A 26,959-nucleotide genomic window follows, 5' to 3' on the forward strand; every position below is an offset into this window, starting at 1 on the left:
GCTTTTTATCGAACAGTTTGTTGCCTTTCTAATTCGCGCTTTCTAAATCACATCGTAATGTAAAACGTAAGTCAATATTTTATAGGTATATAATAATAGCAGTTCTCTTGGGAAAGCGTTGAAGTTCTCAAATTGAGCTTAAAAAGTTAATAAATTATTATTTTGCGGGTTATGTAAGATATATAAAGTGTATAAAGTATAAAAGATAACATATACAGTAATTTTATTTTTATATAATGTTACTATATTACAATACAATATAAACAGGTGATAGACGTCACATAAATTCATTTCAAATACAGCCATTGAAATCAACTTTCGCCATAGACATTCTCAATCAAATCATGCATGAACAATCGCACGTGTGCTACGTACTTTTAATTAGAATAATCAGCGGCGATTATTATTAGAAATTTCATGATTAACGTAATTGCAAGACGCGGAACGAGTCACGCGACAGTCGTCGTAAGGCCGGAAGCCGCACAAAGTTTGGCAACGTTATTATGCATCGCGGAAGGAATGTATGAGCTTTTATTTGTACTATTTATTTCCTTCGAAGATCCCTTTTTGTATTTCTAATTTGGATGCGGTTTGACATAAAGTATACAAAAAATACGATCATTCGGCAGGACAGATTATTGTTTTATATACGGTCCCGTACACATGCGTGATTTCGAATAAAATTTTATACCGTTTTGATTTACTAAATTTCTCCCTCGTTATACGAGGATGAGTAAACTCTACTTCGAAAAAAGAAGTAAAGTTTACGTATTTATATCTGGAATATCTCCAGCACGCATTTTCGAATTAAAATCGAACGTCTCACGCGTTGCCAAAGACGCAACACAGGTGCAAAATTGTAAATCAGTAATGTATAGCGATTTGCTATATGTGGAACAAGGAATTTAAGTGAAGGATCTAAAGTTGTAATAGATAGATAAATATTACATATCAAAATTTACAAATAATATTTAAATCGATATAAAAAACAGTTTCTACTCAATCCTTACAGCCTAGAGTCTCATAAAAAATATTGGAAGATGTTTGATAGTCTTATACCTGTCTGCGGAGATACTAGAAAAACTCGAATCTAGGTGTAATATCTACGATTTGTGACATTCATCTCTTATCTGTCTAGTATAATCTATACATTGTCTTTAATATAATAATAAATAAAATAAAAGTCTGTACAATACTTGAACGCTTTAGGCGCTGGATAATTGTAAACAATTTGAAAATGCAATTATATTTCTACAAATGTAAGTACACGTTCTAGTCATCGTAACAAGGTGTTCTTGATACCGAGCTTGTTCAAGCGCTGCGATTCAATTCGTAACAATCGTAGAAAAACGTTTCACCTTGATTTAAGTACACGTTCACGCGATCAAAACCGATAATTGTTTTGATTTTAGCTGTCAGTACGCCTTCCCGCGGATATTATCTGTGATGTACATAATGTCACTATATGTGCTACGAAAATATATATGTATATATCTAATAAAAAATATCACGACCCTCGGGCTCGGATTAAACGCGCGACTCGAACAATTATGTACAAGAACGCAGCGTTGAGTCTTCAAAAAAATACTGGAAGATAATCGCGAAAATATATATTTGCGTGTGAAAGATTTCGGTGAGCTCCGATGACATCATAGACAACAGTAGGCAAGGACAAGGAAAACGAGATTGTATATAATTAGCGCGTTACATGACAGTGCAGCAGCTCTTCTCCGAGTGATTATCGCTCACGATCTCACTGGTGTTCCCAGTGAAGCGCTGGGTGAAATCGTCAGTGCTGAGATCGGAATTGGAGATGGACGAGACTGGCATCTGGATGCCGTTCCCGTTCGCGTCTAAGGAGCCGCTGGATTTATGCCGATTCTGCGCCCGCTTCTTCTTTAGATCCGACAAGGATTTCACGAAAACAACGGACACGTGTATGTTGATCTTGCCGTTGGTGTCGGCGTCCGTAGAGTAAATCGGTGACTGCTGCTGGCTGCCGACCAGTGGGTCAGACCCTGTCACTGCTGTCAGGCAAACACGTAAATCCAATGTGCTACTTCCTCGTCAAGCGTGCCGACTTTTCGATCGACGCGATCACCACTTTTTCGCCCCTCCACCTCAACCCCATTTTCTATCCCTATGCGCACTGCGATTACAATTAAAAAAAAAAAAGGGAGAAAAAACCAAAGGTGTCAACTATGAGTTTCATGCGCCAAGCCTGACATGCTTTCAGCACCAAGCGTTTCGGAAACATTGCACCAAGAAGGACCATCATGTGCACATCTGTGTGTACGTAAACAGTATTGAGACTAAACGATTTAACGGTTGAGAGTTTTACGCAAGCAAAATCAATGAATACGAAAGAGAAAGAGATAGATCAAAGAGACAGAGAAAGAGGAAGAATATGATAAACACGGCTGTCACAAAGAACAAGAGTGTTTAACGACTATGATATATCTGTACGTCTTCGCATTTTACTACAGTTGGAACTTTTTTTCGACATTTGAATCTACGAATGACTGATCTAACTGTACTTGCGCGTTGTAATATACTAGTGAATGAAATACGGTATGATAATTTTATATGTTTCATCTAGAGCACTGTTATCGTCTAGAAAAATGTAAGCATCCATTAGTAATTTGACCACCAATGGTTCGTCTTCGCTATATCTGATATGTTTTTCTTTTTATATACTTTTCGAATTGACTACTTCAATAATAAGAGGAGTGTATTGTGATCCCTCATTACTTACTCTGTCACATAATACAATAGATACGAAGCATTCATCGATTAGTAGAGAATTCGTTATCAATCTTAATACGAATTGTGTAAAACTTGACGACAGGTATACATAAAAAAATTTGTAGAGCTGCGATCAATTTTAGGTCATGCTTTAGGCTCAAAATCCGCCCGTTATATTACGAGGATATTATTCGACAAAATGTTTACCAAAAGGTTATCTAAATATATAGTGCGATTCTTAATTACATATCAATATCTTTTTTATACGTTTTCTGTAATCTCTCGGTGTAGCTTTTATGATATAATCAAGAATCGTCCTGTATATTTTTATTCTAGAGGAAACCTGCGCATGGTACAATATGTATAAAGAATGTAGAATAATATCTGTCGATTCTACTTATTGTGCGTCCTACTAGCATGATATATAATATAATTATACGATTCTCTAAATCGATTAGGGCATTAGGCTCCAGTTTATGTAAGAAATTATAGAAACGATTTGACATACCTACAATAAATACCACAATCCGTTTGATTATTATTCTATCTTGCGTTCAGTGGCCGCTAAGCTTTGCTAAAACGGTCCACAAAGATACGCTAAGGAAGCCAGTACATACTTAGGCCTTGCCAAAGAGATTCGATATGAATGTTAAGCGAATGTGTACGTGTATGTATGCGTTTTAACATGAGAACAACTTCCAAAGAAAAAATGTATTGTGTATGCGCAACACACATAGATATACGTTTTACGTACATCATGAGCAAATAACTTTTGACGTAGTGTGATATGTATGATACGAAAAAGATAACATAATTAAATGCATCGTATAGATCATAATAATTAAAGAAATAGAAAAGTGACGTAGAAAACTAACCTCGCAATTATTCAGGAACACGCAGTAGTGGAAAAAAAAGAAAAAGCTGGTAAATAATTGAGCTAACACAATGAATTTGACAGAGAATACATTTATGGGATTTTGCAATTAGCAGATTATGTATATATATGTATATTTGACCCATTAGGATTATTTAATATATTCTGTTGTATAAAATATTATTTATTATATAAAAATATAAAGATGTGCTTTTGTCAGACTAAACAAGAAACTGTCCGCATACTCTCGGTATGATCAATAGTTCTATATAATAATTTCAATTATTTTCTCCTCTTTCGTCACAATAATTTTCTATCATTTTTAGTGAATAATATGGCACATATATATATAGAATTTATATAAAATCTTCAAGTATCATGCTCGCGTTAATTTTCCTATTTTTGGCACTATGATTTATAAATAGGCATGATGTACACGTATATGCGTACAAGTATAATGTGCAATTCTTGAATTACATGATCGATCGAGGTACATATTTTTGGAAGTCTCTTCGCACAAAGCTACCATTTACCACAATAGTCTACCGAACCACAACCAATGCAAGCAAGAATACATTTGGAATGTACCTGAATCTTTATCAACATCTTCGTGAAGAAAAGACTCGTTATCTTTTCCTTCGGGACCTTTCCGCACCGCTGAAGTCAGCGCGCTGGAATCAGTCTCGTGGTCCCCTACTTCCTGCGTACTGTTCTCCAACGGCGGTATATTAGGTGCAGGAACGCTAACATACTGGAAAAAATATCTTGCATAATATATCTTGATATTTCTTTACTATATTTACTATATTTTTAAAAGACCTGGTCTTATATATATTTCTCAGGAGAAATATATATAAGATATACTTTTTCAAGTTTTTGTCGTACCTGTTGCGCTTGTAACCTCAAACGAGCTTCTTCCTGGGCATCTTTTTTCGTAGTAAGAACTTTGTCTCGAATAGATGTTCGACGTACACTTTGTGTTCGTGTGTTTATGCTTTGCGATCTGCGTACCCTACGTCCTTGCGCTTCACGAAGTCGTTTACTCTCTTGTTCTGTTTTCAATTCTACTATCCTCTCTCTAATTTCCGGATCTTCACATATATCTATAACATATTAAAATATTAAAATACATAGAAGTAAAACAATCGAAATAGATGAGTAAGTCTCTTACTTACCCGCGGGAGTTTCATCATGTTTATTCTTTGCATTTAAGTCTGCTCCGTTTTGCACCAATAATTCAAGTACTTCCAACTGCAACAGAAAATTGCATCTAACTTAGAACGATATTTAAACGTTAAAATATTATAAATATATATAACCGTTACATAAAAAAGATTTAAGAGAAAACAGATTTGCTATTTTAATCTTATATTTATAACAATTCCGTGATTTGTATAGTGACATAAATAGAAAGATTTAAACTTACATGTCCCCAACATGCAGCTGCGTGAACTGGCTGCCACTTATCATTGTCCTCCACGTCTGTAGATACATGCTGGTCAAGAAGAAATTCTACTACTCTTAAGTACCCATTTGCCGCTGCTATGTGAAGCTATAATAAAAATTGCGATATAATAATATATAGCAAATATAATTTACTAATTTTTATTTTTTCTTAAATTAACAGATCTATATAAAGAATGTATACATACAGGCGTAGCACCTTGATGATCTTTATATTCAAGGTCGCCTCCCAAAGAAGCAATTTTTTGTAAATCGCGTAACATTTGAACCTCGGTTGATGCTCTCGTTTCATCTATTAATTCTTGGGTGACTCCTCGCCTTGCCATCTCCCCTGCGTTAAAAATATAATTTATGTAAATATATGATGCCAGTGATTAGTAATATGCAGATCTCGGGTTCGATTCCAGTCCTTATTATACATATTTCTTGATAAGAAATGAAAAGATCTAGTATAGTAAGTAAAATTAAGATGAATAGAGTATGAGAAGGCATCTTAATTTTTGCCATCTGGCGACACATTGTAAAATCATTAATAAAATATTATAATTTAATAAAGTCTATTACCTTCGATACAATCTAACGTTTTTTCATCTTCACAAATGTCGTACGGCATGTTGCCATCAGCATTAACAGCTAATAAATTCGCACCTCTGGCAATGAGGTATTTGACTAAATGCAAGTGACCACACGTAGCAGCAGCGTGTAACGGTGTCCATTTCTCACTATCTTCCGCATTCACATTAGCACCAAATTCAATGAGTAGCTTCATCATTTCCTCATTATCATCTATGCAACACTGATGCAGTGCTGTTAAACCGTCTTCGTTCGTTGAATCAGGATTTACACCCTTCTTCAAAAGTCTTCTTACTGAAAAGAGATAAATATTGATGGGTAAGTCTCCAACATTGTATAAATGTTTCAAATATTACAATAGATGTACACAATTCTTTACCTTCATCAATATCATTCCTCGCTGCAGCTTCTAACAACATAACACTATCGCTAAAGTATATATGACGTTTATTGCTCGTATGCCTAGTTTGATGTCGCAGCCATTCCTTCTCACGTTGTCTCCATACTTTTAACTGTTGAAGTCTACGATGACGTGCCAAGTGTAATCGTTCTTGCGTAGTCAGTCTTTCAACGTGTACCATCTCTGCTACTAACTCGGAATGTTCCATTGTTACGTGCTTGTGATTTTTACAGGTATATTTACCTGTCCATACAAAAAAAAAACAAGAAAACATCACGAAATGTTAATGTAGCATTTTAGCATTTTATATAGGACACAGATATATAACGTTTTTTTTTTGCAAATGTATCAAAAGAATAAAATAATTTGTTTCAAAATAAACACAAGAGTTATAAATGTAGGTCACATTTGATTTGATTAACTATAGTATATATTTAGCTCTTTGCTTTATTAACATATTATTAAGATATTTGAGAGGAAAGACTGAAAAAATAATGCAATTCCAGTGACTTTACCTTTACGTTTACAAAGCCAAGGTCTCATTTTCAGATAATTAAAAATTTTTAAATATTTAAACGTTAAATGTCATTCTATTGTATTTAGGATTTCCCTTATTTCAATAACACATGTAATTTAATTGATCTCTCCTGAGTTATCTGGTGGGAATGATAGCATATTTTATTGCAGATGTTCTTTCAATAACTTATCAAGTAATTAAGTAAGTAAACATACAATATTTACACAAATGTTCGTGCCAAAATTGCTGCTAAAAAAGCTTTTTATGAATAATAATAAGCAATGATTTACTTTAAATGCTTCAATGTGTTCCTTTAAAACTTGACTGTATTTCTAAAAATATTTCCCAATACATAAAAAAATGATGATATATTTACTTTGAGAATATAAAAAGATATCTTGTAGATAGAATAACAATATAATATTTTCAAAAACAAACTGTTGAAATGCTTTTGCTTTCACAATGTAATGAAAATCTTTGTTAGGTGTACAGATTATATGTGCCTGTAACACACCATACACCCGCAATAAATTCTGTTCTTAATCTCAGGTAATACATTACGTCATTAGATCAAGAATGTACATATTTAAACATTCTACAATCTCGGCACACAAAGCAAGTTTTACACTTCAGAAATAATTTATAAAAAAAAAACCAGAAGCCTAGCACACACAAGTGTCAATAACGCCAGTTTCTACCAATGTAGATTAACTTTAATCTCTGTTCAATTAATTTTTCATCTTTTTCTAATTCTTAGAACTAGAAAAAGATAAAGAGTTAATTGCACCGAGATTAAACTACATTGGTAAAAACGGGCGTAAATGTCATGCTCTTGTCCTTCCTCGAAAGAAAGTCGCTAGCAATCATAAACGGGAAGAAATAAATACCGAAGTTGTTTACCGATATAGAGATTAAAACGACGTAGTTTTTTTTTTATATTAGAAAACTGTTAAGATAAAGGAGCACATAGTTTCCAATGCGAACTCCAATTCGAATCAACCGCACGATTTCTAAATCAATCCAATGAGACGGAAGATGCGTAAGACACGCATATAGAAGACTTGCTGATTGTTGATCGAGCCTGACGTCTATATGGTTACACGTTACTTCGCGCACAATCACCGTTGAAAGGTGCTCGGCGCAAAGTGATATTCCGTTCCGTCAGAATCCATCTCGCACCTTCCTCTCCTCGTGTCACCGTGTTCAACATACGGAGATAATCAGAAACTGTCAGAAACGCGGTAGAGCACGTCGAGGCAGGATAGTCTTCACTTCCTGCCAATTACATCGCTCGGCTTTCGGAGGGTAACCGAAGCCGTTCGCGCGATCAAGGCCAGGACGCGCGCGGCGCGTATCGCGCAGGATCTCACGGGAACGTGAGAAAGGCTCCGGGTAGAAAGGAGGAGGAGGAGGGGGGGGAAGGGAAGGGGAGAGAGGTTTTCTCGCGGGGGACGGACACGAGGATCAGCGCGATCGAGCGATGCGCCGAAAATCGAGAGAGAGAGAGAGAGAGAGAGAGAGAGAGAGAGAGAGAGAGAGAGAGAGAGAGAGAGAGCGAGCGCACAGTTCTCTCTAGCTCCTGTTTTAAAAAAAATCTCGGTCTTACTTACGTATGTATAAACGCGTGGCACGACACGCGGTGGTCGCGGTGCGGGTGGTCCGCTTTCCCTCTCCCCCTTATCTGCTCCGCGATCGGAATCGCTGCAGCGGAATGTATAACGAGCGACGACGGCGAGGACGAGGCGCTCGGACGCACGACAGCGACGGCGGCGGTGGGCGATTCATTCACGTCGCGCTTCGCGCCTACCCGCGACGTGTAATCTACGGCATAATCCGCGAGCGAGCGCGATAATCCCTTGGACGCGCGGCGCGCGCGCGCGTTGACGCCGTGTCTCGCGGGACAGGATATATACTGTGCCGCCGGTGGCGAAAATACGCTCGCCTCGCGCGCGTTCACCGTGCCTGCCAGCGCGTGCAGCCGCGGAAACGTCTACCTGTCGGTCGCCATTTTTAAACTACCTGCGAGAGATCGCGCTCGCGCACGCCTCGCCTCACCTCACCTGCTGCGCGGCCCTCGCTCGGCTGGTCTCGCCTGGCCTCGCCGGCCTCGTCGCGCGCCGCCCTTCCCCCGCGGATCGAGCGACCGGACTCGCGGCAACTCGCGGCTCGCTCCGGCTCGCTCGAATCGCGAACGAGGGAACGAGATGAAGGCGCGCATGCTCATCGGCGAACGCGCGCGGCGTGGCGCGGCGGCGGTGCCGCCGATCGGCTCAATACTCACGCTGCGCCACTTCCGCCTCGCCCGTGGAATAACGTTATTGCGTAACCGTTTTGCGTTATGCGCCAGCTGGTCGATAAACGGGGAGTCTTCCCGATGCTCTCTCACATCGTTTGGAATTCTCGGTCCGCGGATGAACTGATCGGCGAAGCGTGAGTCGGCCGCGCTCCGCTGGATTTCAAACTGGCTTAAACTCTTAAAAGTCATACTTTAAGCCCCGGATTACATTACGCGCATTCGGCATTCGAGATTACGGATTACGTGTTAGATCTCTGTTTCGACGAATGTAGATTAATTTTAATCTCGAGTTTATGTTTTTATTTGATTTTTAGCAACGGAGGAAAAGATAGGTAAAAAATTATATAACAAGTTAAATCAAGATTAAAGATAATTTATAATTGGTAAAAATGAAGATTACATTTTAGAGATTAAAAGTTTGATTAGTCGGATAATTTTAATTTCATCTCATTTCATTTTGATTGGTTAAATTTTTATCTCCAACTCGCAATCTTCTCATCGTATAATGTGACACACGAAGCTTCAAGTCGTTCGTCACTCCACATAGTGTCCAGTTTTTAATTACGAATGAGACGAACGTTTTCCTATTACTGAGAAATTATCACTGTCACATGTGTATGATATCAACGTCGCAGAAATATATTGTCATATCCACACGCGTGCAGATGATAATGCGCGATAGTCCTATTTATTTCTCTTGCAACTACATTCCTGTAAAACACAATTAATGCCAATCAAATGGAATTCTAATATCGTATGAAAAACGCTTAAATTATTCGTGCATTTTTTTTATTCAAGTAAATTTTGATTAAAACAAAAATTTGGTTAGCAAACATTCTGTTGTTCCAACCAAAATTTGATTTAAAACAATACAATTTTTTAATGAACAAAAGTAAGAAACTTTATCAGTCACAATGGTTATAAACATTTCTATCATTGTAGTCGAACTGAAATAAAAACATTATACTACACATTGTTAGAAACTGGTATTAAACACGCATTTTTACATCAATTCGTGTAGGACGGTTTATTACGTCAGAATGTTAAGGATGACATTGCCGACTGAGAGGTGCGCGTTAATTACGTAATTGTTTCGCGATTCGAGTTTCGGAACGATGAAATCCGTATGTATTTAAAATCGAAGTTTTACGTTAATAAAAAAGAAAACGTGAATTTTTTTTCATTTTCATAAATTAAGATCGATTTGTACGTCCGAAGACGCGCGCCCTCATCATCGGTGCGCGTGCTCCGATGACTCAGCCACGGATTCATCATGACGTAAGTATATACATCGATGGGATTCACAGTCATTCCTGGCCGTGACACCGTACGATCGCGCTCGATATTCGCCTCATCATTGCATACAAAAGTGATCTCAAACGCGGTGGCGCGAGCAGATAAGAACGAATCTTATCATTCGTGACGGCATTCCGTACCGTTCTCCACCTGTCTCCATCCACGGTACTCTCGGTACCGCGGGGTACCGCGTGGTACCACTCAGCGAACGACGACCTTGGACGCCGCTCTCACCGATCTTGTCATTTTTGTCCAACCTTGTCTAATCTCGTCGCCGCGACATCCGGACATTCCCGGACGTCCACGTGCATTTTGTTTATCGATATGGAAGAATGCGGCGGTGGCGCCGGCAGCGGGGCGCATCTCGCGGTTATCGCTGGTATTTTTGCGACCAGTGGCAGTCTTCTCGGCAAACTCGCCGGTGGCGCTGATGCATCGTCATTGGTGAGTCGGCGGTCGATTCGAATCGTCGGTAAACAGGGAGAAATATAACTTTACGGGTCAGTGACACTTTTTTTTATTTTTTACTTTTCCTTTTAGCAAAATTCGACTTATTCTTCAGCAGCCTTCTTTTAAAAAGTCATCGATTTGTCAAATTGCTCGCGTAGACTGCGAATCTTTATTTGCAAAATTTACTTTTTAGAAGAAAAAAATTAATGCGGTTTTTAGAATATCTTTAATTTGTATTACGTGTTTATAGCAAAAGTATAATTATAATAAGAATATTTAAGAAAAAATTCACCGAGAAATATCTAACACAAATGAGCGAAGGTCATATTCTGTCAAAGCAGATCTTGGCGTGCAACAATATGCTTAAACTGAAAGTTGTAAAATTCACACTATTCAAAAATGTTATTAGACATGAACATCACTTTCATCGAAAATATCGCTTTCTTCATTCATTCATATTGATATAATCTAATATAATAATAAGAAATGTGTTTTTTTTTTATAAAACTATTTTAACTGTACATTATACGTCATAATAATAATAACGATAACAATAACATAATTTTAATTATTTTATATAAATGTATAAATTAAATTTAAACAATATATTTGAAGAAAATAGAAACAAGAAAAAAGTACATGCATTTATGTAAACAAAATTGATAAACAAGTGGAAATAACAAATGATTATAAACAATAATAAGAAATTAAAAATAAATCAAATTTTAAAAATTTAACATTATAAACTAATTATAAAAAATTAAAATTAAAAGTATAAAATAAGTTTATAATGTTTACATGTTTACTTTCTTTTTGCGGTAGCCATCGTTGTTTCTAAAAGGAGTACTTCTCATCTTTATGCTCGTGTGCAACACCGTGGGATGCACTTTTTTTGTCAAAGCGCTTCATACCAGTGGATCTTCTTTGCCGATAACGGTCGCCAGTGCAGCTACAAACTATATTTGTTCGGTGAGTGGTTAAATCTTATAATTAATCTCGTAAATAATATTTTTTATTAGGTAACACGATTTAACACGGCCTTCCTTTCACAGTTTTAATCTCTCACATTAAATACTTCAATAAACTTAAACTTTATTTAACGAAAATCCCAAGACATTAATTAAAAATAATAATAAATAAAGAAAAAAGAGAATATAGTTTTTCTCCCCAAATGAAGTTTCAAGGAACATTCTATTATATTTCAATTTTAATAATGATATAATATAATATATAATGAAATTACAAAATAGTTATTATATCATTAATGACTTTTCATCGAGAAGAAAGTTTAATACTTCAAATTTGAGAAATTCATCATTGAAAGAATTACATTAATAAACTGTAAATAAATGGTATAATAGTATTTTTAAATTAAATTTTAATAGAATTCCATTTCAACGAAATTTTAATTCTTAATTTATAAAAATAATGAAATTGAAGATCAATAATATACATAAATAGCCTTTTTCTAAAGAAAATGTCTGCTTCAAATTGGAGAATCCATCACTGATGAAATTAAAGTCGCGTCAGGACGATCATCCATCGTGTTTATCGTAGAAAGAAATAAGATCGCCGTGAGACATCGGGCTAGATATATATTTTCGAGAAAGTTTTAACATCGGTAATGGAATGAAATGGCGAAGGGAAATAATCTGCAGAAGGACATTTGTCGGTAGCGATTACTTGTCTATAGTCGCTGGTCCGATACACTTCCGAGAGTCGGTTCGCAAAGAGTGAAAGTTGTTTCGCAAACTAGACGCAATTCCGTGAGTGTGTACAATGCGGCCATAGTAATTATATGCGCACGGGTACGTGGCGATTGAACGAGAATTGTATGATATAATACACACTATTGAAATGCAATCTCGATAGTAATATATTATACACCGCACAATGCGCTACGCCAGAATTATTGTTAGAATAATAGAAATAATTACGTTCACCATTTCGCGAATATGAGTTTTTAATTCACCGATTGATCAATTGCATTGTGCGCAAATGTAATTTCGTTTCGTGAAAGTTGCATTTGCACACAATATGATTGATCAATCGATGAATTAAAAAAACTCGCTATTTCTATTCTCTCCCTTTCTGAACGCGAAATATTATATTATAATATTAGCATATATTAAACAAGATTTTGTCTTATTAGTCTGTTAAGTAGAAATGATCGGAGATGTAGAAATATCATTCTACACGTCACACGACAGAATGCTTTTGTAATTCTCCGTGAAAATTGATTTAATCCGTTCGCGCGATAGCTATAAGTAAAACGACATGTATATATATTGATTACGTCGGCGTGAAATTAAGTATTTATGAGATTAAGTTTGGGTTTGCGAGGATATACATAGGTGAGCTTTAAACTTAAGAACGTCATCAATTGGTGATCCTCGAGAAATAAAAACGCAGTTATATCTGTATTTTATAGTTTGTCCTATATATTGCTCTATATATATGTATAATATGAAACACGTGGCTTGCTGATTACATTGATCTCCAATATTTTATATTTCTTTCGTAAGCAATTTTCAAGCGCGAAAACAACAGAAGACTTTTTTTACACAATGAATCCAATTTGGTGTAATAGTAATAATAAAAAGAAATTTGGCTAAAATTAGTGAAAAATATGAAATATATTTTTATACAATATTTTTTATAACATTCTGTATCTACCACGTTTCGTACACTTATTATGTTTTTTCATTTCTACTCGGAAGCTGAAATTTAAATGTATTATTTCAGGCACAGGTTTCAATCATAAAAATATCCAAAATCCCGATCGCATGATTATGAAACGCTAATTTTATAAATATCCTTCTCGAAGGCGCTCGTAGGCTCCATCGTATTTGACGAATCCACTTCATTGACCTGGTGGTGCGGAGCTTCCTTGGTACTTCTCGGCTTGATGTTGATCTGCAATGTTCCCGCTGAAAAAAGCGCTTCCGTCATCGAGGAAAAATTGAAACATCAATAGCTGACAATGGACGCTTTTATATTCTAAGCAAAAGCGATTGCAGTGATGTTACAACGGTACGATTATTTCCATTTTTGTATTATTGACATCGACAGATATATTTATTATGTCGGAAATACATTGTATTATTTATGAAAGATAAAAATTTTTATATATAAAATGAAAGTATCAAAGAGCAGGTAGATAAATTATTATTTATTACGGGCGTTATTAAGTATTATAATTACATGTGTGAAGCACAGTTATATATATATATATATCTTTATTGTAAATAAAAGATTCTATATTTCAATTTTTTCTATAGTGATTTTCTGCATAAATAGTAGATATAATTTTGGAGCGTATCGACGTACCATAATTGCCCAAACACTAGATGACGTACAATATGCAATTATGCATGTATCCACGTAATGTATTATTAGATCGATCATCGAACGCAGCAGTGCGAAATTCACTCAGGAGGATAAAATTATCTACAAGACTTATAAAGAGAATTGTTTTCCATTCTCTTCTGTTCTAAAATTATATTTCAGAAAGATCAATCAATTTAAAAAATCTTGAGAATGAACCGCGAGATTAATAGATTATTTTTTAGTGCAGTAACATAAGAAAAATATTTTAGAAATTTTGTAAAATATTAATTTTTCGCTCGATCCAACCATTTTGTATTTCTGATTGGATAGACTTACGCAGATTGGATAGATTTTACGCAGAGTTTAAAATGAGTTTGAAAAATCCACGATCAAGCTGTATCTGTTTTAGCACTTTTAGCACGAAATGGATATTTATGTCTACAATAACGATGAATAAGTAAAATGACGATGACGAGGAAGGCATGACGAAGTAGATATTTCTCCTGTTCCACCCTTAAAACGTGCTAACATGAAGCCTTTCCCCGTTCGAGCTGTCAAGTGGGTAATGTTTCACATTGACGCATTAACGTGGTGAAATTAACGCGGAGAGCAAATTATACATCGTTATTATTACGTTACGCCCGTGGTGGCGGTCTCGACGTCGATGTAACGCGTAATGAAGACGGAGATGGATATTTATGTCCCGGGATGTAAATATATTTACTATGAATATACGGCGAATGAATATACGGCGAGTGATAGCGGGCTATAATCGGACGCTGGACCAATCGATCCCTGTTGACATTAATTCGCTCGCGGGTATCGAGATAGTTATCAGAATGATATCGCACACGCACGCCAATTTCGCAAAATTGAGAGCCGTTGGCTTTTTCGCGTACAACATGGTTCATCGTGATTTTCAACATTATTCTCTTCGGGATTATGTTGGAACGAGCGAATATTGAGTTTTATCATCAATTAGCAAACATACAGGATAAATATCGAATAAAAAAGAAAGCAAATATTACTTTACGTATATCGATAAGAAAATACGTGATTGTGGAAGGAAACGTTATTACTGCAATTGTAATTATATATAAATATGAGAAAATTATGGAAGGTGAAATTATATTAAATTGTTATCTCTCATTTGATGGAAAGCAGCTTGAAATATTTCTCGCTTTCGCTCGCTTTCAATGCCACCTCCTCGCCTTTTTCGGGATGCACCAGCAGCGGAAAGAATGCGTTTCGTCGGGATGCAAGCTCATTCAGGATTGCATCGCGCCCTATACACACCGCGGTGTCCCTCTACGACGCAAGCGTAGCCCAGTAGCCCGGCGTGTGCGAGTCCTACTACACTAGATTTCCCGTTTGTAGGGCAGGGTCGAGGGACGAGAGGGAAAGAGAAGGGTAGCTAGGGGGTGAGAACGACCTTTATCGAGCGGCTTCTGCGCGAGCTCGCCCCAACGCCGTCGTTCTCGACGTTTTCACCCCCAGGGGCGGATTACCCCCTCCGACGCGTCGCCGGTAACTTTGCGGAACGCGTAGCTGCTGTCTCCTAGTTTAGGAGGACATCACGAGGAGTTTCAGCCCTTGGTCGGACAAAGAAGTCGTTAATCTTCCGGTGAAGAAACTCTCATTTAAAATCCTTGAGAGTGCGGAGATCCACTTCTTAATTAAAGATCCTCCGACTCACAATAAGATTGTAAATACGGTCGTTTGTCTAAGATCTGGTTAGATCCGGAAGAAAGATGATGTTATCTTTATAAATTCCAAAAAAATCCTCACGAGTCTCTACGACGTCAGACTCTCGCGAAGACAAAGTTCCGAAGTCCCTTCATCTCGAGCTAGGATCCGAGCTGTCTCAATTCGGTCCTGCCGATCCCCACCGCGTTTCGCACGTTCTACCCCTTCCTATTCCGTCGCGACAAATCTGTTACGAGATTTCCACCTTCATCCTCGCCCACCTCATGGCAATGAATTTGAACGGGACGCAGATTCCCGCGGACGGGGTGAGAAAGACGACGTCGGGTATTCGCGGCGTCTGCGTCGGCTCCTACGTAAAAGAAAGAGAAAGAGAAAGGGTGAGAAAGAGTGATATGATTCTCCTTGCTTATTGTTACGGCGGCGGATCTAGACGCTCGTATCTCCACCTCCATATCCGGTGCGGTGGGTGAGAACAGCTCTTTAAAAGAACGACCTGCGATAGTCCCTTCTGGCTCTATCGAAACATCGCGCCGATCTGGCCCGCTGACGGGACAGTCGTTGCCCACCGCAATCGATCGCAATATAGTGCTTCGGAGTATACGAGAGCTCAAGGTGCGCGACCTCCAAGTGTCTAACTGTTCTCGTGTTCTCTTGCGACGAATCTGTCCCGTTCGTTCGTTTTACCCGTCCGATTCTGAAGTCTGCGGTGGTAGAAGGTGCGCCTCGGGTATCAGATGCGAAGTCCTGTCTCAGGACGAACTGTAACCATGTCGGAACTGATGAAACGCGCATTCGAGACAGGCTTTCACGCGCGGCGATAGGATCTACCCCACTATCCTGCACGTTGCTCTAGCCGCTCTTCTGCCATCCTCCCTCGTTCCTTCCTCGTCGTCGCAGTCCAGTTTCCCCCACTTTGCGTGCACCCCGCCTTTTTCTCTTTCTCTCTCTCTCTCTCTTTCTCATTTTCTCCACTCTTCTCTCACCCCTCGTTGTTTGCCACTAGGAAAAGCTCTGCGTCCGCTCTTCACACGTTGCACCTCGCCGAGAGCGGGGCAGTTTTCGTACGACGCGCCCTTCCGTCGAGTTGCTGAGAGAGGGAGAGAGAGAGAGAGGGAGAGAAATAAGAGAGGGAGATGAGAATACACACAAATTGCGGTGCAATCTACTGCAATGGTGTGTGACAGACGAGGCTGAAAGTGTAACCGAACGATGGAATTAAAGAGGCGCGATCCGCTACGATCGGCCGCCTCGGGAATTTCTCCTCGCGGAAGCAGTTGAGCGAAGTGCAAACGATTTCTCGTTCATACCAGCTGCTCTCGGAGAACGAGAGAGAATGAGAGAATGAGATAGATATAGGGAGGGAGAAAGAGACGAGATAACGTCCCGCGAGTGCAACGAGCTAATCCGCGATAACGCAGAGCAATCTCTCCCAAAGGGATTCTCCCCGGCATCTTTTTCTTGCGATATCAGTGTGGAATTGTGCAGGTGCGTTTCTCGAATCAAATGCTTCCTTCATCTTTTCTCTTTTCGGAGCTTTCCCTTTGGACAGACGCGTTTCTTAACCAAGTGTTGTGTGATGAAATCTCATTTATTAATCTTCGTAGCTCGCCCTGTTATTACGTGCGTAAATAAGTATTCTAACATCGTCTCGTTCTCGCATTAAAGCATTCGTCCCGACCCTTTGAGAGAAATATCAGCCAGCTAGATGTAAATTTGTTGCATCATTTATAATACGTACAGCTTTTAGCTTGATTACAGGCTAATTGCAATATGCGCTTTATACGAGATCAAAGATCGAGATCAAAGGGAATCCAACAGCTGATCTAGATATAATTGACGAAAGGATTTTATGGTACGCGTCTCTGACACGTTCCTATTTTAATAATTAATTAAATTTATGCAATTGATCTGCACGAGGAAAAGAGCTTTTCGCAAAAACTTTTTGAATGACGGTATCCGTTTCGGATATGAATTCGATTGGATTTTTACACTTTTTTGTTAGATTTACCGGCTACACGTATCGGCTCGCAGTTTTATTTTAAGAGTAGGTCAACGTCACAGGATGCACTGCATTTTCGCATGCAATTGCATTTGAATCTGAATGGCAAATTGATAACTTTCATACAGTAGCAAAATAGCGGCATTCCCAGTTGCAAATATCCACAAATCTGGATAATATCGAATATCCTGATAGAAGGTTATTCATATTTATGTCAGTGATTGTAATATCGATTCCGCTCCCTCCGAATGGAGATACTCTCTTTAAAATAAATTACGTTTTATATATGTAGATTATTATTAGATCAAACTGATACGGGAATTTTGTAAACTTTAATTGTTATTATAATAAATTAAAATATGCATTTTTACATATTTATTATATCTATTTATTTTCGCATTTTTACACATATTTTATATACCTATTTAATATGTAAATCTCTTTGTACGTACAGATTTATGAACTGAACGCTAATATGTAATACTGATATGAACACTGATGAAAGATTAAATAACGTAGATAAATAATGAAAAATTATTACTTTGTTTCGATATTGCAATCACTAATTTCTGGCTTCCCATCACGATGGAGTGTTAAGCTATTATGACCAATGTTTTATTTTTGAGGCAACAGTTTTAATGCGTATAAAATGATATTTTTAGAGTGAAAATAATATATCTTGATGCTTTTCTGTGTTTAATTTTCAAATATTAAATTAACAGCTTTATGGTATTAATTCGAGATTTTAAAAAACGGCAAGAGCAATTGTGATATTTAATATTACGTTTAAAAGGATCTCTTAGAGGTTTTAATATAAATAAATATTTTTCAAACATGATTTCTTTTTATATATATATATATATCAAAATTTTTATATATTTTCCAAAATTTTATTAAAAAGAATTCTTTAACATTCAAGTTCCTCTTATACTCCTTAACTCTGAGATTGCTTATATCCTGTGTGTGGTCATGCGCTTCAATAAATTAAAACTCATAATATAGTGATAACTCATACTAACTCACTTACTAACTAGCGATGTGGTATCAAGTTACGAGGTCGTCGTAAAGAGTCCGTGAATTGTCGTTGCAATTAATATAACTTTCAGCCACGTCGATTAGCTTCTTTCTTGGCGGACGACCAAATTAATTAATTCAAATTTTGGAACACGAAATTTCTTCGGCATCGTATAGTACCGCAATATTACATTGATATTTTATTGCGTTCTACGATTTTCATCGAAAACAAACAGTTCCGAGTAAACAAAGCGTTCCGCCTCGCCTTGGCGAGCGGAATCAAAACGCATGCTGCATCGTAAAATATGTTTTGCACCGTTATGTGGCAAAATACGTCGTGTCAGCGTCAAGCCAATATATATTGGGCTCGAATTTACATAAACGCATGCAGCCTTGCGCTTCTGTCAGATCCGAGTGTGTGCAAGCAAAACACGTCTATTCCTATATGCGCCACTTTGGCCACGGAAGCGCTATTTTTCCGCCAAGAAACGTCGTCTCGACTCGACAGTCCCTGACAGTGAACAGAATTTTCTCTGTGCGACCAATCGCACCATGTCTCTATTATACTTAAATACTGTACGGAGAAATTTGTTCATTGAAGGCAACTAAATCTCGGACAGCATTATATGCGCACCTGGCTATACTACTGTGCTGTGCAAAGTGGGTTAACGTACTGCCAGGTCCTTATAATCCATCTATTGATCTTTAGGTAATCGATAAACTCGCGTTCTTTAAACCCCCGTCCCCTATCCATTTTCTGTAACAATGCCAGCAGTTTTTAATAAGGATTTCATTGCCATTTATAATAACTTTTTGCGGACATCCGCTATTTCTATTCTATACGATGACGCAGCTGTTTCTTGCGACGCACATAATTTAAAGGCGCGTCGTCGTTGTTCATTCGAGAAATCTCGGTTTGCCTGTTTTTAAGACGAGATCACGCGACATACGTCAGAAACGCGGCAACGACAATTTATCAATAACTTGTCCCACTTTCTTGAAAGAATAAGCGCACGTTTCCTCTTTCGAACGAGGCAGTCGTGTGCCTCATGTATCGCTAATCGATACTCAAGACAAATTCCTTCTATCGTTATTTTCGCTGCGCCGGCCATGTATCTAATCCACGCATTTTTCAACCGATATATTTTTTCTCTTGCAGGGCGTCGTAGCAGGTAACTTCTTAAAGACGGTTCTATTTTTTACGCAACACACCGCTTTGTATTGAAAAGTCGATCGCTTCCGCTGGCGCGCCAAAGGTCTGCTTAAAACGCAGCCCTTTTCGATTCCTATGGCCGCCCGAGGCCAGACGAGACTGAATCCGCATGTAAATGGAATCCTCTCCGTTGGGACGACCATACGGGAGTTCGATAAAGAGGCCGCAAAAAGCAAGACGTGAATATAAATGCGCGCTCGCGCTTTGAGAATCAGAACGTGCTTCTCTTCTTTGAAATGCAGCCTCGCGTTACGTAGGCAGATGCAGCTTATCGAGAGGCACGATTGCAAAAGCGATAGGCGAGACTCTCCAAATGCAGAGGAAAATTCGGAATAACGCCATGCATGACAATGTTAGCGAGCTGGAATAAATCACCGATGATTACCGACGTGCTAGGGTAATAAATTACCAAGGCGACGGAAAAAAAACAAAGATAGAGAGAAAGAGAGAGAGAGACTGATAATTCTGCGAATACCGAAAGAGAGGATCGATCGAGCCACGTGGTTTACGCAATTTCGCGCTGCGTATAAATGATACGAGCGAATACGCGGCGATTTAACAGACTCGATCGCGATACGTCGAGGATGTTGCTTGACAAATTGTATCTCCACCTTGCCGACGAGGATCGAATCGGATCGTCGAGAAATAAACTCAAGAGGCTAAGGATGACGGTGGCCGAACGAGGATTTATGCACAACTCACGCTTTTAAACAACGATAATACAAAGAACGCGCTCATCATTGCGCCGGCATCATGGGGAATGGCATGAACAAGGTGAGAAATTGCTTTATCAAGAAAACTTATACTTTCAGATCGATACTCGAGTTTTTAGCTGAAAGAGAGAATGCATTTTTCATGGCAGAAACGTAGATCGGGTTCAAGAAGTTCTCTTCTATTCGAGAATAGTCTCTAAAACGAAATTGTACAGGACGTCTCACTTCTCGCGAAACATATGAAATATTTATCACTTTGGTTCTTTTTTGATGAACGTAAATTCTAAAGAGAAATTGAAACGTTATTAATATTCAATTTGCATTTATTTAACTAGCCTTGTATAATTTATTCGATAATATTGCATTCTGTTTCCTGCACTTTTAGTTATCAATCTTTCTTATTATCTATTGATAGAATATTTAAGAGCTCCGCTTTTTATCGCGGACGCACGAGGCGTTTTAAAATGTTCGCTTTTGCTTTCTGTCGTCTCGACTACTCATCTCGTATCGTCTTCTTTAACCTATTAATAGACAGCAATTAATTGGCCACTTCGTACAAAAGATTTAATAAAAATATCCAATCTTCTGAAGAAACTTCTCTTAAAAGATTAATATTTCTAAACAAAACGAAATAAATCAAAAGACGTTGTAGAGATACTGATTCAATTAGCTTTTTGCTTATTAATAATTCCTTTTAAAATCTTTCAAAGTGATTTTTTCTTTATAAAGAGCTAATTATATGTTTGTTATCGCTTTGAGTTGTAAATACTACTAAACAATAGTCAATGGATCTTTGTTAAACGTATCTTTTTTTTCTCGGAGCAACGAGGGTTTCCTTTTTATAGAGTGACTATAAGTTCTATTCTGACCGAAGGATTGACTTCACGCCTTTATTACTTACTCGACAACTTGTTTAAACGCGTTTCAATATAACGACTTACTAGCGCTGTCGTAACCGCGAGTATAACGACCGACGTAATACGCTTGATAATAATAAAATTTTACGTCCGGTAACGGACGCGATCATACGGCTCGTAATTGCGAAACGGAAGGAATAAATCTGATATAGAAACTTTGCGGAGAGATGAAACTTCATTTGCGATAATCCCTATTGATTATGATTTATAAAATATAGGATGAGGATTATTAAATAAATGATCAGTCGATAATTTGACTTACACGTTCTCGTTGCAACTTTTAATGCAAATTTCTTCTTTAAACCAATTTATAGAATTTTATTCTGCTTTAATATAAATTGTCTACATATACTAAACGTAATGAACTTCAATAATCCTTTTGATCCGCATACAGATATTGAACAGAGAATATTTTATATATAAGAACTTTATTTATAGAAATACAATTATTTAGTCACAAGATTTTTGACACAATACAAAATGAATGACGCAATACAAAATTGTATAAAACGGTTGCGATAAAACAAAAGAGAACAAATTAAAATATAGTTAATGTTTATAATCGACAATTGTCTCAATTTTATTTTTTCCATTACAAAATGTTCAACTACTTAAGACGAAATATACAATCTCGTGATATATTTTGCTCGAAACGTCTTGCATGATAGTGTCAAAGTTTCTTTTACAATCTTATAAATTTACGATACAACATTTTGAAATATATATCTTACACACAGCAACGTTATATATTTCACGCTCATACATCTGATATACCGTGATTATATCTCGTTGTAATTATCTCGTCTTATTCCACGATCGGTCGATGATCCACGTTCTCCAGCGAACTCGATGTCGCCTCCGTTCGTGAAGCTGTCACATTCCGGAGATTATCTTGAAAAAATGCCTGATCGAGTACGTCGATAATGTTCATCTTTCTCCTTTTACAATTTTTCATTACGCATCTGATTTTGTATCGGGAGAAGTTCCGATGGGTTGCGTTCTTCGTAGCTTCCGTAATCGTTATCGCGTTAATCGTCAATGGGACAACGATGGGAGTTGTAAAGGCAATATCCGTGAAATGCTGCTGCATCGTTGAAGTTTCCGTTGTTGATTCCGACGTATGATTTAGAGTACTCGCAGGGACATTCCTGTCACTCTTGACGTCAACGGAAATAGATAGATTTTTTACGATAGGTGATCCTTTCAGTTCTCTTGGTTTTGTTTTCCTCTTAAACAACGACAATTTTCTATTTCTCCGATTGCCCCGTTTTCGGCATCTGCATTTCTTTCTTCGTTTATGATGTATCACTGAAGATTCGATGATACTCTCGGCCGCCTGTTTTAACTTTAATAACATTCGATGTCTGATTCTTTCGATCTCGCCTGACTTTAAAATCGCGTCCGTGATATTTCTCGATGAAGACCGCAGTCGGAACGCCGGAAATGACAGGACGGATGACGTCAAGTTCGAGATGTTTCTCGGAGAATGTACGAGAAGGGTTTCTATGTCACCGGGTGGATGATAGTTGGATCGCGATCGATCTCCCGATGTTATCTGCACGCTGCAGTAAATCGCGCAAACACACCAAACCACCAGCGATTGAAATTGCATTTTTGTCGCCAACAATGAAGGCTGCACGACAGCCTGTTTAATATTACTCGTTCTCTTCACCAATATGTTGCTCTCCTTTTTTCTATACGTTTTCTTCTCTCTTTGTTCCCGATCTATCGATCGATCGCGAGACTGCGATGTGGTCTCATGGCGATCCGGTCGTTCTTTCTCATCTAAAATCAACGCACGAGGAGGAGGGAGCAGAACCAGCGATACAGTACGGGGGAGGGTAATCACCGCGCATAAAAAAGTTCGAATGAAATTAAATCGCGGGGGAACTGAGACTAACGATCTGCGCCGGGAAAGAATGGATGTTTTCACAGTAGCCTATTGCGACGAGAAAATAAATGTCACACACGCGAACGGTCGAAGAGAGATTGCCGTAACAGATTGCTTTTCTAGACGTCTTAATTTGCCTATCGCCCATCGCGTTAACTCCCCTGAGCTTCATTTACATGAAAGAAAAGATGATCCTCCGGTGTAAAATTGAACCGACGTTAAAAATTATATCAATATTGATCATGGAACGAGAAAAACGGTGCGGATACCGTTGAAACTAATGTAGGCCTCCGGCTATAGTTTAAACACTACCCTCCATCGAAATTCAATATTTGCAAACAGTAAGTTAATCTAAGATTACCGCGCCGTCGACGGCCATCACAAATCCATCACGCAGGTTTGCTTTTTTCTCCTTCGGTCTGACCTGGATTTCTTCGTCGAGTGATCTTTCATCAAACAAACGCTGAGAGAGGCTCGATATTTTAAATTAGGGCTGTCGAAAAGAGAAGGACGGATAAGAATATTTTAACAATGACTTATTTAAAGTCACGATTTAGGAAGCGCGCTTTATAACACTCTAAATCGATTATGAGTTGATTATGATTATATGGAATATCTAATATCAAGTATTAAGTATAATTAAGACTTGCCTCGAAATATAATTACCTCGCGCTTTCGTTTGCAGGTGCTTTCTGGTCTTTATGTAGGTAATTATCAGGATAGTAAGGACGCTGATCAGTTGGAGCGTTTCGAAATTACGCATATTCTGGCTATTCACGACACGGCTCGGCGTTTGCATTCCGTGAGTACGAATAATGTGCAGAGCACGTACCGATCTTAGAATGAATAACCGAATAATTATCGAAAAGGCAAATCAGAAATATTTACATATTCTTTGCAAAAATACAATTATACTACATCTCGGTTGCGTTTCAGGACAAGCATTATCTATGTATCTTGGCTGCCGATAGTCCCGATCAGAATTTGTCGCAATATTTTTCTCTGTGCAATGACTTTATTCATGCCGCCCGTCTTCGCGGCGGAAACGTTCTGATCCATTGGTAGATATACGTTTATTGTTGCATATGTTGGATATTTTAAAATCGCTGGATTGTCCTTTTTGATACAGAATTTTTTAATCAATTTTAAAATAGATTTTTCTTTAATGAAAGTATCGAATCTACGATTTTTTTCCCTGAAATGATTATCGGTTAAAAAGCAAATTTTGTTAACGAGTAAAAAATGGAAGCAAAAAAAGGATGTAAAAATTAAACACCAATGAAGGTACAAGTAACTTGGCCAACGAGGAAATTGGAAGAATATCCAGTGATTTAAAAAATATGCAATATTCAAAAATTTGATCAAATTTGCAATTTATTAAAACAGGAAATAAAAGCTGATTTTTTCATAAATATAAAAATTATTTTCTCAGTTTGGCAGGAATGTCGAGGAGCGTGACAGTAGCGGTGGCCTATATCATGAGCACTACCAATCTATCTTGGAAAGAAGCGCTTAAAGTTGTTAGAGTCGGTCGTTCCATTGCAAATCCGAATGTTGGTTTTCAACAACAGCTGAAGGATTTCGAGTCTAGCCGTTTACAAGACGTAAGTATAATAATAAACAAACAGGATGTTTCTCCTCAAATTTGTAGTTACGAAAAATTCGGACAGTACTTTCTTTTCTTTTTCTTTATCTATTTCTTTTGAAACACAGTGTAATGCTCTCTTTTTTCCCGTAAACAATTTTTTCTTCTTTTCTCTGCGTCAGAAAAAATTCGATCGGAACAGAAATCATCGTTCAGTTGATGTTATTTTATATTGTTATCGTCAAATTAGATTTCTATTGTATTGTATCTTGATATAGGAGCGTAATAGGTTGAAAGAGCGATTCCCTAGCCTCGCTCTCGCCGAGTCTGACGCCGAAGCCTGCAGATCCACCCTGAGGAATTACGAAACACTGGCTCTAGCGAAAGAGGTTTGCGAGGGTAAATGTGCCATGGGACGCACTTGTCCGACCGGGCTTTGCCGTCAGGCAACTAAAAGGTAATTACATTGAAAATCTTAGTTGTAAAGCGTTGTACACATCCTTATCCTGTCCAAGTATAATGTGACAAATGAGAATTACAAAAAGTTATTATGTATTATAGACAATGAAATTAAACGAATATGGTAGACAGCGTTACGTAGAATAAATGTATATAAATTTGCAGGACTCTGAGAAGGAAGTCATCCACCAGCAGTATCGGAAGTGTGTCATCCGGCAGGACACCTCCGCAAACACCACGGATGCTACCATCCGCGCCACCATCGCCGGCTCTGCACAGATCATCTAGCGTTATGTCCACATCGAGACCGAGGAGTGGACCTGCAGGATTGCACTCTTATACCGGAGGATCCGCTCCACCTTCTAGGTAAATCTTAGAAATTCTCGTAATTGTATAATTTAATAATTTATTGAAGCGTTACAACTTACAGTTACAATAATATTTCAATTGTCATATTTATTTTTATAAAAATGTCGTATTTGTAAAAATATGAGATTGAGAAGAAAACAATATTTTTTTACCAAGAGAAAGTAAACTATTTATTAAAGGAAAGAAAATAAACGTGTTTTCGGATGTCACAAACTGAGACGCGCTTCTTGAGGATTAGAAAGGAAAATATTAAGTTAGGACTGTTTTTTTTGCTAAAATGAAACAATTCCGAGATGTTACAAATCATAGATCATATTAAAGGGCTACTTAAACGAAGTCAAGTGTATCGCTTATCTTAGAGAAACATCGGAAACATAGAAGAAATCGTTGACAAAAATAATAAATCTAAAAGTCATTAAGATATCCTAAAAATTCAACAACAGAAACTGTATTGTTAGTATTTAAATACATATAATTTGATAAACGTATTTGTTCAAAGCTAAAATCGGAAATCAAACGATTTGTATCGAATTCTTCTTCTCGCTCATCAATTACTTAATAATTTAAGTAACAATTAATAAATACAGTGCTTGTAATTGCTTATTTTCCGAGATATTCTAATACTTTACTCAATAATTTTTTATCAATAAACGTGTTTTAGATCTATCAGTTTTCATTATATGTGTCTGATTTCTCCCATGCTCCTAATATTTCTTCAAGATAAGTGAACATCACTTGTTTTCGCTTAAATATAAAACTTTTAATATAATATATAATTTGTACATCTCAAACTTTCTTCATTTTAATCGAAAAACAGTCCTAACTTAATATCCCTTTTTTCGAAAGTTGAATAATGTTGATTATTCAGGGCTGTGTCGAGGGTGGATCTTTCGGCGGCGGTTGCCTGCAGCAGCAGCAACACCAGTCTCTCCGCCGTGGGCAGATCGAGTGCGTTTTCTAGTAGCAATTGGCGACTGACCGCCGGTTCCGCGCCGAACACGCCGAGACCGACGCCGCCGGTCTCGCCACAACGCTGGCCAAGGCGATTCTCGAGTCGGCAGACGCCGCAGTTACCGGCACCACCGGAATCGCATCCTTCGACGATGACGTAGCATCGGGAGTCACGCGGTTCTCTGTCAAGCTTGGT

General features: G+C 37.8%; 3 protein-coding genes across 5 annotated transcripts; 2 read left to right on the forward strand and 1 right to left on the reverse strand.

The window, feature by feature from the left end:
- Positions 1–271: 271 nt before the first annotated feature.
- On the reverse strand, positions 272–8,540 carry MYPT-75D (Myosin phosphatase targeting subunit 75D). 3 transcript variants are annotated; one of them, XM_018547031.1, is made up of 9 exons: positions 8,184–8,540; positions 6,036–6,299; positions 5,648–5,950; positions 5,272–5,414; positions 5,046–5,171; positions 4,795–4,870; positions 4,505–4,722; positions 4,208–4,370; positions 272–2,024 (listed from the first exon to the last, which is right to left on the reverse strand). In XM_018547031.1, the coding sequence occupies exons 2-9, from the start codon at positions 6,262–6,264 to the stop codon at positions 1,705–1,707; spliced, it is 1,578 nt and encodes a 525-aa protein (XP_018402533.1). In that variant the 5' UTR covers positions 6,265–6,299; positions 8,184–8,540; the 3' UTR covers positions 272–1,704. The 3 variants fall into 3 exon arrangements, with proteins under 3 accessions (XP_018402533.1, XP_018402531.1, XP_018402532.1); XM_018547029.1 differs by having other exon boundaries at positions 272–2,027; XM_018547030.1 differs by lacking the exon at positions 8,184–8,540 and adding an exon at positions 7,474–7,506 and having other exon boundaries at positions 272–2,027.
- Positions 8,541–9,947: 1,407 nt separating this feature from the next.
- On the forward strand, positions 9,948–13,717 carry LOC108779537 (transmembrane protein 42). Its single transcript, XM_018546965.1, has 3 exons — positions 9,948–10,609; positions 11,438–11,584; positions 13,443–13,717. The coding sequence occupies exons 1-3, from the start codon at positions 10,490–10,492 to the stop codon at positions 13,590–13,592; spliced, it is 417 nt and encodes a 138-aa protein (XP_018402467.1). The 5' UTR covers positions 9,948–10,489; the 3' UTR covers positions 13,593–13,717.
- Positions 13,718–20,579: 6,862 nt separating this feature from the next.
- Positions 20,580–26,959, forward strand: LOC108779536 (dual specificity protein phosphatase 15). The gene is made up of 7 exons (XM_018546964.1): positions 20,580–20,652; positions 24,085–24,201; positions 24,336–24,460; positions 24,832–25,003; positions 25,263–25,441; positions 25,609–25,809; positions 26,681–26,959. Exons 1-7 carry the CDS (start codon positions 20,632–20,634, stop codon positions 26,922–26,924), a joined length of 1,059 nt encoding a protein of 352 aa, XP_018402466.1. The 5' UTR covers positions 20,580–20,631; the 3' UTR covers positions 26,925–26,959.

Source organism: Cyphomyrmex costatus, unplaced genomic scaffold (assembly GCF_001594065.2).
Source record: "Cyphomyrmex costatus isolate MS0001 unplaced genomic scaffold, Ccosl1.0 scaffold60, whole genome shotgun sequence".
Lineage (NCBI taxonomy): Eukaryota > Metazoa > Arthropoda > Insecta > Hymenoptera > Formicidae > Cyphomyrmex > Cyphomyrmex costatus.

Coding starts and splice junctions, on each gene's coding strand:
- MYPT-75D (XM_018547029.1), bottom strand. CDS start 6,264: ATGGAACATTCCGAGTTAGTAGCAGAGATGGTACACGTTGAAAGACTG. Junction 5,951..6,035: donor GAGGAATGATATTGATGAAG/GTAAAGAATTGT, acceptor ATCTCTTTTCAG/TAAGAAGACTTTTGAAGAAG. Junction 5,172..5,271: donor ATCATCAAGGTGCTACGCCT/GTATGTATACAT, acceptor TTTTTATTATAG/CTTCACATAGCAGCGGCAAA.
- LOC108779537 (XM_018546965.1), top strand. CDS start 10,490: ATGGAAGAATGCGGCGGTGGCGCCGGCAGCGGGGCGCATCTCGCGGTT. Junction 10,610..11,437: donor GCGCTGATGCATCGTCATTG/GTGAGTCGGCGG, acceptor TTTTTGCGGTAG/CCATCGTTGTTTCTAAAAGG. Junction 11,585..13,442: donor CTACAAACTATATTTGTTCG/GTGAGTGGTTAA, acceptor TCCTTCTCGAAG/GCGCTCGTAGGCTCCATCGT.
- LOC108779536 (XM_018546964.1), top strand. CDS start 20,632: ATGGGGAATGGCATGAACAAG. Junction 20,653..24,084: donor TGGGGAATGGCATGAACAAG/GTGAGAAATTGC, acceptor TTTCGTTTGCAG/GTGCTTTCTGGTCTTTATGT. Junction 24,202..24,335: donor CGGCTCGGCGTTTGCATTCC/GTGAGTACGAAT, acceptor GTTGCGTTTCAG/GACAAGCATTATCTATGTAT.